The 13,871-nt window shown below is 41.2% G+C and overlaps 1 protein-coding gene across 1 annotated transcript in view; it reads right to left on the bottom strand.

Moving 5' to 3' along the window:
• Positions 1-261: 261 nt before the first annotated feature.
• The window catches only part of MAP9 (microtubule associated protein 9), a 45,581-nt gene continuing 31,971 nt past the window's right edge, over positions 262-13,871 (bottom strand). The window contains exons 10-12 of the mRNA XM_058193807.1: positions 11,137-11,226; positions 9,045-9,206; positions 262-417 (exon numbers count right to left, since the gene is read on the bottom strand). Coding sequence (XP_058049790.1) covers positions 262-417; positions 9,045-9,206; positions 11,137-11,226 — 408 coding nt within the window. The remainder of the gene's footprint in view (positions 418-9,044; positions 9,207-11,136; positions 11,227-13,871) is intronic.

A 13,871-nucleotide genomic window follows, 5' to 3' on the forward strand; every position in this document is an offset into this window, starting at 1 on the left:
AACATTGCTGTCCCAGAAACATTGCTGCTGTCACTGAAGTTTCTGGAAACCAAATAAACCTTCTTTCTTTGCAGTCAGTCGCCATTTTATTTCCAGAGCCTTTATCCTGGCTTGGAACTGTACTGGATTTTTCTTCCCACAATAACGTAAGATGAAATATGCATTTTCATAAAATATAGTAAGATGTGTAACAAAGTTCTACATATGCAGAACAAACTTAGTTAGAAGTAGCTGACATAATCAAATTTACAAAATTCAAAATTAAGTATACCATTTTTCAACTGCGGATCTGCTGTCTTTTCTCTTCTCTGCAACAACCTCCTGCTCCTCCTTCTTTTTTAATCTTTCAACTCTTTTCTCCTTATACATTTGCTGTTTTAAATATGCAGCTTTCTTTTTTTTCCATTTCTCAAAAGCCTAAAAAATAACAAATTCATTAGATTTGATCCAGAAATTCTTACCTTTTTCCACTTTAATTAGTAGAGAAAAAGGAAGTTTACAATTGCCACGAAATCTAAAATTAATTATATAGTTCTCAATTTAACACCATAATGGAGCTGCTCATTATGGTTGTAAGTTATGATGATTATTAAACAAGACACCCACATGGTTGCCTTGCTTAACAATCCCCATCCCTGCCCTCCTTAATGCAGTTGTTCAGTAGGTCATTAAGTAGAGCATGGGGTGCTTCAGGGATGGGGGAGGCTCTGGGAGATCTAGCATAAACCCAGGCCACCTGCCAAGGCCACCAAGCCCTCCCCCACCCTAAGGCACCTCATGGTCCATTCCCTGCCCTGAGAGTCCCCATAGGCCTTTTCTACCATGCTGGCCTTGGGCCTGTTTCTTACCCCACTGGGTCCAACTCCCTTCACTAATTGCTCATTTATTTTCTGTAGATCTTTGAAGCCGTGTTAGGAAGGAAATCAGGCTACTCCACTCCTCAGCATCCATGCAGGCCACATGGCATAGTCCCGGAAGCAGGTGCCATTTTCATTGCAACTGCTCTGAAAATGATGCTTGGTTCCTAGACACATCCATGTAGCCTAGGAATGCCAAGGAATGGAGTGGTCTGCTCTCCTTCTCTAACACAAGCTTCAGAGAGCTATAGAAAGTAAATGAGCAATTAGTGAGGGGGGAATCCAGTGAGGTAAGAAGCAGGACCAAGGCCAGTGTGGTGGGACAGCAAGGCCTAAGGCCTGTAGGAACTTGGCAGAGCAGGTTAGAGTGGAGATAAGAACTGCAGTGCTGCAGTGTCCCTGCAATTAGCTGTAAAGGAGAATTTGCCTGAATTTTGCTCACATGACCCTGGGGGCACTGCAGCAGCAGTAACTTTGAAACCAGATTATAGGTGGCTTTTCAGGCATCCATCATAACTTTAAATAGAGGGTAGTGATAAATCCAAAGAGGGTAGTGATAAATCGAGGACTACCTGGAGAGCACTGACAATACAGTTCAATGTATTATGATTTTTTAAACATTTGCAAGTTAAAACTACTGCCTTTTGTGCCTCTTCCTTTTCTTCTCATTTAGTTCAGCTTCTTTCTTTTCTTTGCTGCTTCCATTTTTTTTTCTCAGACAATTTTTTGCTTCTTTTTCTTTCATAGCCTTCCAAGCTTCAAAGGATGCAAATGCTTCTTCTCGTTTAGCAACTTCTTTCTATATGGAAAGTAGCATTGTAAATGTTGTATAAATTTTTTATTATGGTAATATAAAATAATAATCTTGCAGGCATGTTAAATTGCTGGTTTCATAAGATAATTTTTAATTTTTTACTTCAAAACACATAACATTCAACTCTCTCTACAGTAGAGCACAAATGCTGCTAATTTTGACCTATTTATCTGAACTGTAGTTATTAGTATAAAAGTATCTAATAAGACAGACAATTGTGACTTTTTTCTTTCTTTCTTGAAGAAGAATTCCTCCTATTTTGGAAAACTGATCTTAGTCACCACACTCACTTCTAAGCTATTTTGTTCATATCATATTTTATGCAGGGATACAAGAACATACAAGCATAAATATAAATTTGTACATTAGGCATCCTTGGCGTTCTTTGAGCTTGATTGTTTTCTTGCAGACATTTCATTATTCAGACTAGGTAACATCAGATATACCTCATTTCAGCTCTGAACTACAAATATTGTCCTTAATTAGAAAAACTTCAGGATTTGGGGAAAATATTCTATTAAATTCTTTCTTTCCTATCACGTTTTGTAAACCTACCTTTAAAAATACAATAGTGATTTTTCTGTTCAGAACACACTTGTTCCTAGCCAGCATTGCCTATATTCAAGGCTGATTGGGAGACCATCCATGTTTCAGCCCAATATATTAGGAGGGCAGGAAGTTAAGGAAGGTTGCTGTAGGGCTTGTCTAGAGCAATCAACTGAATGGATAGAGTCAGGTTTTAATTTAGGAAATAAGACTTCAACTACTTCTTTAACATAATACATAGGATGGATGCAACATTATTTCATGAGGCAAAATGTGCTTTAAGACCAATGAAGGTACAAATTAGCATTTGTCTGCAACTCCTTAACCAAATACCTATTTTGCCAGGATTGTGTATTAGTCACTAAAGGTGTCAATGTGATTCCAGGATAAGGTACAGCTGCTTTAAGGAAAGCAGATAGGTGCCACATGAGCACTCTTGCATGTGGGAATCACTTTTTTGCCTCTGAATCCAAACTATTGCACAATTGTGCTATTTAATTCAGATTCCATTTATAGTAATTAACTATTTCACATGTCTACCAAACCACCATCTCCTCTCAGTTATTCTAATGCACATCACAAATTAAAAGTACTTTATTATATATTAAGATTATGAGAACAAAATAATATAGAACTCTCAACCTGTGACATTAATGATCGTGTATAAAAATATTGATGGTAATTTATAAAGCATATGAGCATTATGAAGTCCTGTAGACATTCATCATGTATGAGATCAGCTGAAAACACTTATTTATCATATGGAATCTAATGGGCACAAAGTTGTATTTACAATTTCTATCAAAGCCCAGTCAACATTGTTAAAATACTTTTTTTAAAAAATTGCCAAGCCTCCCTGCTGACCATTTTTAAAAATCTCTTTCTCATTACTGAGAGATAGCAATTGTGCCATCACATATTGTGTAAGTATATTACAGTGTTAATCCACCTAGTTTAAATCCTGAGCTAGTTAAAAGATTGGTGATTAGTTCCTGTACATGATGGTATCAATTGTTGATTGGCTTTTGTGCTCTTTGGTATACCTATTTTAAGAAAGCATTTTTTTCAATCTTACCAGCATCACCATATAAAGCATTCAACAGTTTTTACAAACCACGCTCTGATTACTCCTTGAATATATAAACTCTAAGCTACCCTTGAAGCAGCATTTTTACTCTTTGACAATCCTCTTTGTTTGCTTCTTTATTTATTGTAATTAAATTTAACACTGAACTTTTGCTATTAGTTATGCTGAATAACATGCCAGTCTATAAAGCCAACATCATTTGCAAGAAGTCAGAAGAAACAGGACATAACTGGAACAGATATGGAATGCCTTAATAAAACTTATGGTTAAGGTTTTAAAACCAACCTTTTCATTTTCTCTCGCAAGTTCTCAGCTTTGTTTCTTTTATTCTTTGTAATTCCAAAGGAAGATTCTCTTCTTTTCCAACCAGTCCTATAAAGAGAGAGAAATAGATAGCAGCAGGGGTGGGTTCCAAAAATTTTTCTACCAGTTCTGTGGGTGCGGCTTGTTTGGTGGGCATGGCTTGGTGGTAATATGACAGGATGGGCGTGGCTTGGTGGTCATGTGACTGGATGGGTATAGCTGGATGATAATGTGACTGGGTGGGCGTGGCCAACTTGATATCACTCACGTCAAAGGTTAGGGTTAGGGTGCTTGGCCTCTCCTCACCTCAAAGGTCTCAACGAGATACAATTTCCCTGTCTATTTATTTACTACCAGTGAACATCCAAAATATACTATTTAATCCTATCTATATATATGCCATATGTGTACATACATATTATATATTATAGTATGTATAGGCACACAAAAAGATACATTATCTACTATATATACTGTATGTGTATGTACACACACACACACACACACACAGCTCTTTTAAAACTATACACATTCAACCTTACTTACTACATTTAGAAAAACACACCCAGAATCCACACATTTAACTATAACTTCTGTACATTTAGAACATTACACACGCCTTCAGATGTTCTTCCCTAGCTTGCACATGACTGTTAGAGCCAGGAGAGATCATGGATTGAGTAAAATGTGGTGAAACTCACTTAACCACGCTCTTGCTTAGCAACCAAAATTTTGGGCTCAATTGTGGTCGAAAGTCAAGGACTATCTCCGCCTTCCTCTGCATGGTAGCCTTGTCCTAATAAACTCCTTCTCCTTTCTAGCAATTTTCCTCTCTGTTAGAGGCACCAAAATAATCCAGATGATATAAGTTTCCTGCTGGAGCAGGGGGTTGGACTAGATGGCCTCCAAGGTACCTTCCAGTCCTAGATTGCTGTCCTGTTTCAAAGCTCTTCTGAAGCCACGTCTAGTGCCAGGGTTTGTGGTCCTTCCTTCCTTCCTTCGTCTTCTCTCTCTCTCCCCCCCCCACTCTCTCTCTCTTCTCTCTCTCTCTCACACACGTTTTAGGAATCACATCTAAAGGACCTCTAGAAGTCTTGTTCAAAACTGATTGTACTCCATGACAAAAGCTTTAGCTCAGATTCCTTAACTTGACTATAAATGATCCCATTTAGAGAATTTAGGGTTTTTTTTAAGAATGTGAAAATGAGCAAAACAATATAGTAGAGAGAGAGAGAGAGAGAGAGAGAGAGAGAGAAAGAAAGAAAGAAAGAAAGAAAGAAAGAAAGGATTTTATGTTATAAGTATTACAAGTAGTATTAAATGCTTGCCATCACCTGGGAGGGGGGGAAACAGGGAGATTTTTTAAAAAAACTATTTGGGCGAATAGGTTGTAAAAAATGCTTTTAAAAGGTAAAAAAAAGGCTCTGATGATCGCGCGGCTCAGCTGTGAGCCTCGCCATGTCCCCTGAGGTGGCTCTTCGGCTGAGCGCAGCGGGTCTCTCCTGGCCGCCAGCATTTACCTTCTAGATCTTCCAAACACCTCCAAAGGAAAGGCAACGTAGTGGCAGGAGACGGTAGTGGCGGCCTCAGCAAGAGAGGCAGTGGCGGTGGGAGGCGGCGGATGGCCTCAGCGACAGATTCAGGAGCTGCTGACAGGCGGAGGGGCCGCCCGGCCCGGCAAACTTCACAGCCATGGAAAAAGCTGCTGCTGTCACGCCATGTTCGATGCGCATCCCATTGGACTTGCAAGGCAATGGAATGCGCATGCGTGAAGAACATGGCGGTGACAAACATAGCGGCCAGGGCAAGCAAGGGGGCCAGTTCAGGGATGTGGCCAGCCAGCCATTACTACCGATTATGCGACTGACGACAAATTTTTACTACTGGTTCTCCGAAATCAATGCGAATTGGGAGCAACCCACTACTGGATAGCAGTAACATAGGAATTATAATAAATCATTGAAAAGTCTTGTGTCTCCTTATAACAATTATGTCATGATTTTGTTAAAATCTCACATTGATTTCTGAACCACCCAGCAGTAAATCATTTGGGAAGCATATAAAGCTTATTAAAAGAGGCAGGATAGAATATTTCCCCAAAGGAGAAATGGAGAAACATATTCTTAAAGGCAGAAAGTAGCCCCAGTCTTCCTGCCATAGTAAAACAGCCTCAAGCAGAAGAGACTGGTCTTTTGAAATGGAGATTTTGTATCCATATAGGAAGACTGGGCCAATCTATTCATAAAGAAAATGCACAGAAGGTTGGAGTTGATAGGATTAAAATCTACATTCCCCCAATCAAATTCTAAGAACAGGACATGACCTTTAGGACATTATAGGATCAATCCACCACCACTGAAATAGTAAAAGACACAAGACTCACTACATTGCACAACCTCCTGGAGCATCTCAATCATAAAACCCAAGAAGCCTATAAAGATCCATCCATTCACCCAGCCAAGGGTGTCCCAGAAACATTGCTGTCCCAGAAACATTGCTGCTGTCACTGAAGTTTCTGGAAACCAAATAAACCTTCTTTCTTTGCAGTCAGTCGCCATTTTATTTCCAGAGCCTTTATCCTGGCTTGGAACTGTACTGGATTTTTCTTCCCACAATAACGTAAGATGAAATATGCATTTTCATAAAATATAGTAAGATGTGTAACAAAGTTCTACATATGCAGAACAAACTTAGTTAGAAGTAGCTGACATAATAAAATTTACAAAATTCAAAATTAAGTATACCATTTTTCAACTGCGGATCTGCTGTCTTTCTCTCTGCAACAACCTCCTGCTCCTCCTTCTTTTTAATCTTTCAACTCTTTTCTCCTTATACATTTGCTGTTTTAAATATGCACTTACTTATTCTTATAACTTAATTGACAGATTGTCTTTCTAAAACATTCTTTTAGAAGCCTACATTGCATTTTTTGCACATGAAGTGGCAGCAGCAGATAAATATAGAGAAGTCTCCCTGGAGAATCAAAGTAGGTGATTCATTCTCTGTATTTTTATTTATTTATTTATTTATTATTTAAATTTTTATACCGCCCTTCTCCCGAAGGACTCAGGGCGGTTCACAGCCTGATAAAAAATACAAAATAATACAATATAAATACGATTAAAATATAATTAAAAAACTTATTAAATTGGCCACGGTTAAAATTTAGAATAAAAACCCATTAAAAACCCATAAGTTTAAAAACTAACCCAGTCCAGCGCAGATGAATAGGTGAGTTTTAAGCTCGCGACGAAAGGTTCGGAGGTCCGGAAGTTGACGGAGTCCTGGGGGGAGTTCGTTCCAGAGGGCGGGAGCCCCCACAGAGAAGGCCCTTCCCCTGGGCGTCGCCAGACGACACTGTCGCGCCGACGGCACCCTGAGGAGTCCCTCTCTGTGAGAGCGCACGGGTCGGTGAGAGGTATTCGGTAGCAGCAGGCGGTCCCAGATAGCCCGGCCCTATGCCATGGAGCGCTTTGAAGACGTTTCACCAACACCTTGAAGCGCACCCGAAGGCCACAGGTAGCCAGTGCAGCCTGCGCAGGATAGGTGTCACGTGGAGCCACGAGGGCTCCTCTATCACCCGCAGCTGCATTCTGGACTAACTGAAGCCTCCGGATGCCCCTCAAGGGGAGCCCCATGTAGAGAGCATTGCAGTAATCCAGACGAGACGTCACAAGGGCGTGAGTGACTGTGCATAAGGCATCCCGGTCTAGAAAGGGGCGCAGCTGGCGCACCAGGCGAACCTGGTGGAAAGCTCTCCTGGAGACGGCCGCCAGGTGGTCTTCAAAGGACAGCCGGTCATCCAGGAGAACGCCCAAGTTGCACACCCTCTCCATCGGGGCCAATGACTCGCTCCCAACAGTTAGCCGTGGACTCAGCTGACTGTACCGGGATGCCGGCATCCACAGCCACTCCGTCTTGGAGGGATTGAGCTTGAGCCTGTTTCTCCCCATCCAGACCCGTACGGCTTCCAGACACCGGGACAGCACTTCGATAGCTTCATTGGGGTGGCCCGGTGTGGAGAAGTACAGCTGGGTGTCATCAGCGTACAGCTGGTACCTCACACCGAAGCCACTGATGATCTCACCCAGCGGCTTCATGTAGATGTTGAACAGAAGGGGCGAGAGAAACGACCCCTGCGGCACCCCACAAGTGAGGCGCCGCGGGTGACCTCTGCCCTCCCGCCACACTGTCTGCGACCGGTCGGAGAGATAGGAGGAGAACCACCGATAAACGGTGCCTCTCACTCCCAATCCCTCCAACCGGCGCAGCAGGATACCATGGTCGATGGTATCGAAAGCCGCTGAGAGGTCTAATAGGACCAGGGCAGAGGAACAACCCCTATCCCTGGCCCTCCAGAGATCATCCACCAACGCGACCAAAGCCGTCTCAGTGCTGTAACCGGGCCGGAAGCCGGACTGGAACGGGTCTAGATAGACAGTTTCCTCCAGGTGCAGGGGAAACTGATATGCCACCATACTCTCTACAACCTTCGAAGGTTGGAGACCGGACGATAATTACCTAAAACAGCCGGGTCCAGGGAAGGCTTCTTGAGGAGGGGCCTCACCACTGCCTCTTTCAAGGCGGCCGGAAAGACTCCCTCCAACAAGGAAGCGCTCGTAATCCCCTGGAGCCAGCCTCGTGTCACCTCCTGAGTGGCCAGCACCAGCCAGGAGGGGCACGGGTCCAGTAAACACGTGGTGGCATTCAATCTACCCAGCAACCTGTCCATGTCCTCGGGAGCCACAGGGTCAAACTCATCCCAAACAATATCACCAAGACCGCCCTCAGACGCCCCGTCCGAATCGCCACAATTTTGGTCCAGACCGTCCTGAAGCTGAACGATTTTATCGTATAGATAACCGTTAAAAACTCCTCAGCATCCATGCAGGCCACATGGCATAGTCCCGGAAGCAGGTGCCATTTTCATTGCAACTGCTCTGAAAATGATGCTTGGTTCCTAGACACATCCATGTAGCCTAGGAATGCCAAGGAATGGAGTGGTCTGCTCTCCTTCTCTAACACAAGCTTCAGAGAGCTATAGAAAGTAAATGAGCAATTAGTGAGGGGGGAATCCAGTGAGGTAAGAAGCAGGACCAAGGCCAGTGTGGTGGGACAGCAAGGCCTAAGGCCTGTAGGAACTTGGCAGAGCAGGTTAGAGTGGAGATAAGAACTGCAGTGCTGCAGTGTCCCTGCAATTAGCTGTAAAGGAGAATTTGCCTGAATTTTGCTCACATGACCCTGGGGGCACTGCAGCAGCAGTAACTTTGAAACCAGATTATAGGTGGCTTTTCAGGCATCCATCATAACTTTAAATAGAGGGTAGTGATAAATCCAAAGAGGGTAGTGATAAATCGAGGACTACCTGGAGAGCACTGACAATACAGTTCAATGTATTATGATTTTTTTTAAACATTTGCAAGTTAAAAACTACTGCCTTTTGTGCCTCTTCCTTTTTCTTCTCATTTAGTTCAGCTTCTTTCTTTTTCTTTGCTGCTTCCATTTTTTTTTTCTCAGCCAATTTTTTTGCTTCTTTTTCTTTCATAGCCTTCCAAGCTTCAAAGGATGCAAATGCTTCTTCTCGTTTAGCAACTTCTTTCTATATGGAAAGTAGCATTGTAAATGTTGTATAAATTTTTTATTATGGTAATATAAAATAATAATCTTGCAGGCATGTTAAATTGCTGGTTTCATAAGATAATTTTTAATTTTTTACTTCAAAACACATAACATTCAACTCTCTCTACAGTAGAGCACAAATGCTGCTAATTTTGACCTATTTATCTGAACTGTAGTTATTAGTATAAAAGTATCTAATAAGACAGACAATTGTGACTTTTTTCTTTCTTTCTTGAAGAAGAATTCCTCCTATTTTGGAAAACTGATCTTAGTCACCACACTCACTTCTAAGCTATTTTGTTCGTATCATATTTTATGCAGGGATACAAGAACATACAAGCATAAATATAAATTTGTACATTAGGCATCATTGGCGTTCTTTGAGCTTGATTGTTTTCTTGCAGACATTTCATTATTCAGACTAGGTAACATCAGATATACCTCATTTCAGCTCTGAACTACAAATATTGTCCTTAATTAGAAAAACTTCAGGATTTGGGGAAAATATTCTATTAAATTCTTTCTTTCCTATCACGTTTTGTAAACCTACCTTTAAAAATACAATAGTGATTTTTCTGTTCAGAACACACTTGTTCCTAGCCAGCATTGCCTATATTCAAGGCTGATTGGGAGACCATCCATGTTTCAGCCCAATATATTAGGAGGGCAGGAAGTTAAGGAAGGTTGCTGTAGGGCTTGTCTAGAGCAATCAACTGAATGGATAGAGTCAGGTTTTAATTTAGGAAATAAGACTTCAACTACTTCTTTAACATAATACATAGGATGGATGCAACATTATTTCATGAGGCAAAATGTGCTTTAAGACCAATGAAGGTACAAATTAGCATTTGTCTGCAACTCCTTAACCAAATACCTATTTTGCCAGGATTGTGTATTAGTCACTAAAGGTGTCAATGTGATTCCAGGATAAGGTACAGCTGCTTTAAGGAAAGCAGATAGGTGCCACATGAGCACTCTTGCATGTGGGAATCACTTTTTTGCCTCTGAATCCAAACTATTGCACAATTGTGCTATTTAATTCAGATTCCATTTATAGTAATTAACTATTTCACATGTCTACCAAACCACCATCTCCTCTCAGTTATTCTAATGCACATCACAAATTAAAAGTACTTTATTATATATTAAGATTATGAGAACAAAATAATATAGAACTCTCAACCTGTGACATTAATGATCGTGTATAAAAATATTGATGGTAATTTATAAAGCATATGAGCATTATGAAGTCCTGTAGACATTCATCATGTATGAGATCAGCTGAAAACACTTATTTATCATATGGAATCTAATGGGCACAAAGTTGTATTTACAATTTCTATCAAAGCCCAGTCAACATTGTTAAAATATTTTTTTTAAAAATTGCCAAGCCTCCTGCTTACCATTTTAAAAATCTCTTTCTCATTACTGAGAGATAGCAATTGTGCCATCACATATTGTGTAAGTATATTACAGTGTTAATCCACCTAGTTTAAATCCTGAGCTAGTTAAAAGATTGGTGATTAGTTCCTGTACATGATGGTATCAATTGTTGATTGGCTTTTGTGCTCTTTGGTATACCTATTTTAAGAAAGCATTTTTTTCAATCTTACCAGCATCATCATATAAAGCATTCAACAGTTTTTACAAACCACGCTCTGATTACTCCTTGAATATATAAACTCTAAGCTACCCTTGAAGCAGCATTTTTACTCTTTGACAATCCTCTTTGTTTGCTTCTTTATTTATCGTAATTAAATTTAACACTGAACTTTTGCTATTAGTTATGCTGAATAACATGCCAGTCTATAAAGCCAACATCATTTGCAAGAAGTCAGAAGAAACAGGACATAACTGGAACAGATATGGAATGCCTTAATAAAACTTATGGTTAAGGTTTTAAAACCAACCTTTTCATTTTTCTCTCGCAAGTTCTCAGCTTTGTTTCTTTTTATTCTTTGTAATTCCAAAAGGAAGATTCTCTTCTTTTCCAACCAGTCCTATAAAGAGAGAGAAATAGATAGCAGCAGGGGTGGGTTCCAAAAATTTTTCTACCAGTTCTGTGGGTGCGGCTTGTTTGGTGGGCATGGCTTGGTGGTAATATGACAGGATGGGCGTGGCTTGGTGGTCATGTGACTGGATGGGTATAGCTGGATGATAATGTGACTGGGTGGGCGTGGCCAACTTGACATCACTCACGTCAAAGGTTAGGGTTAGGGTGCTTGGCCTCTCCTCACCTCAAAGGTCTCAACGAGATACAATTTCCCTGTCTATTTATTTACTACCAGTGAACATCCAAAATATACTATTTAATCCTATCTATATATATGCCATATGTGTACATATATATTACATAGTATAGTGTGTATAGGCACACAAAAAGATACATTATTTACTATATATACTGTATGTGTATGTATACATACACACATACAGCTCTTCTAAAACTATACATATTCAACCTCACTTACTACATTTCGAAAAACACATCAAGTCCACTTTCTGCCACACTATAACTTCAGTACATTTAGAACATTACACACGCTTTCAGATGTTCTTCCCTAGCTTGCACATGACTGTTAGAGCCAGGAGAGGTCAGGGATTGAGTAAAATGTGTAAAGCTTACTTAACACTCTTGCTTAGCAACCAAAATTTTGGGCTCAATTGTGGTCGTAAGTCAAAGACTGTCTCTGCCTTCCTCTGCATGGCAGCCTTGTTCTAGTAATTTCCTTCTCCTTTCTGGCAATTTTTCTTTCTGTTAGAGGCACCAAAATAATCCAGACAATATAAGGTTTCCTGCTGGAGCAGGGGGTTGGACTAGATGGCCTCCAAGGTCCCTTCCAGCCCTAGATTGCTGTCCTGTTTCAAAGCTCTTCTGAAGCCACGTCTAGTGCCAGGGTTTGTGGTCCTTCCTTCCTTCCTTCGTCTTCTCTCTCTCTCTCTCCCCCACTCTCTCTCTCGTCTCTCTCTCTCTCTCTTTCTCTCATCTCCCTCTCTCTCTCTTCTCTCTCTCTCTCTCACACGTTTTAGGAATCACATCTAAAGGACCTCTAGAAGTCTTGTTCAAAACTGATTGTACTCCATGACAAAAGCTTTAGCTCAGATTCCTTAACTTGACTATAAATGATCCCATTTAGAGAATTTAGGGTTTTTTTTAAGAATGTGAAAATGAGCAAAACAATATAGTAGAGAGAGAGAGAGAGAGAGAGAAAGAAAGAAAGAAAGAAAGAAAGAAAGAAAGAAAGAAAGAAAGGATTTTATGTTATAAGTATTACAAGTAGTATTAAATGCTTGCCATCACCTGGGAGGGGGGGAAACAGGGAGATTTTTAAAAAAAACTATTTGGGCGAATAGGTTGTAAAAAATGCTTTTAAAAGGTAAAAAAAAGGCTCTGATGATCGCGCGGCTCAGCTGTGAGCCTCGCCATGCCCCCCCTGAGGTGGCTCTTCGGCTGAGCGCAGCGGGTCTCCCTCCCTGGCCGCCAGCATTTACCTTCTAGATCTTCCAAACACCTCCAAAGGAAAGGCAACGGTAGTGGCAGGAGACGGTAGTGGCGGCCTCAGCAAGAGAGGGCAGTGGCGGTGGGGAGGGCGAAGCGGATGGCCTCAGCGACAGATTCAGGAGCTGCTGACAGGCGGGAGGGGGCCGCCCGGCCCGGCAAACTTCACAGCCATGGAAAAAGCTGCTGCTGTCACCGCCATGTTCTTTGCGTATGCGCATCCCATTGGACTTGCAAGGCAATGGAATGCGCATGCGTGAAGAACATGGCGGTGACAAACATAGCGGCCAGGGCAAGCAAGGGGGCCAGTTCAGGGATGTGGCCAGCCAGCCATTACTACCGATTATGCGACTGACGACAAATTTTTACTACTGGTTCTCCGAAATCAATGCGAATTGGGAGCAACCCACTACTGGATAGCAGTAACATAGGAATTATAATAAATCATTGAAAAGTCTTGTGTCACCTTATAACAATTATGTCATGATTTTGTTAAAATCTCACATTGATTTCTGAACCACCCAGCAGTAAATCATTTGGGAAGCATATAAATCTTATTACAAGCAATAAATCTGATTAAATGCTATTTAAAACTTTAAAACTGACTTTTTAAATATGCACTTACTTATTCTTATAACTTAATTGACAGATTGTCTTTCTAAAACATTCTTTTAGAAGCCTACATTGCATTTTTTGCACATGAAGTGGCAGCAGCAGATAAATATAGAGAAGTCTCCCTGGAGAATCAAAGTAGGTGATTCATTCTCTGTATAAAAGGTAAAGGTTCCCCTTGCACATACGTGCTAGTCGTTGCCGACTCTAGGGGGCAGTGCTCATCTCCGTTTCAAAGCCGAAGAGCTAGCGCTGTCTGAAGACGTCTCCGTGGTCATGTGGCCGGCATGACTCAATGCCAAAGGCGCACGGAACGCTGTTACCTTCCCACCAAGGTGGTCCCTATTTTTTCTACTTGCATTTTTACGTGCTTTCGAAACTGCTAGGTTGGCAGAAGCTGGGACAAGTAACGGGAGCTCACCCCGTTACACGGCTATAGGTATTATAGGTATACTATAGGTATTCTCTGTATACCTATAGTTAAAATGGGAATGTGTAATGGGAGCTGAGATTAGACTAGGCAAATCTGTACTA

Source organism: Ahaetulla prasina, chromosome 8, assembly GCF_028640845.1.
Source record: "Ahaetulla prasina isolate Xishuangbanna chromosome 8, ASM2864084v1, whole genome shotgun sequence".
NCBI classification, from domain to species: domain Eukaryota; kingdom Metazoa; phylum Chordata; class Lepidosauria; order Squamata; family Colubridae; genus Ahaetulla; species Ahaetulla prasina.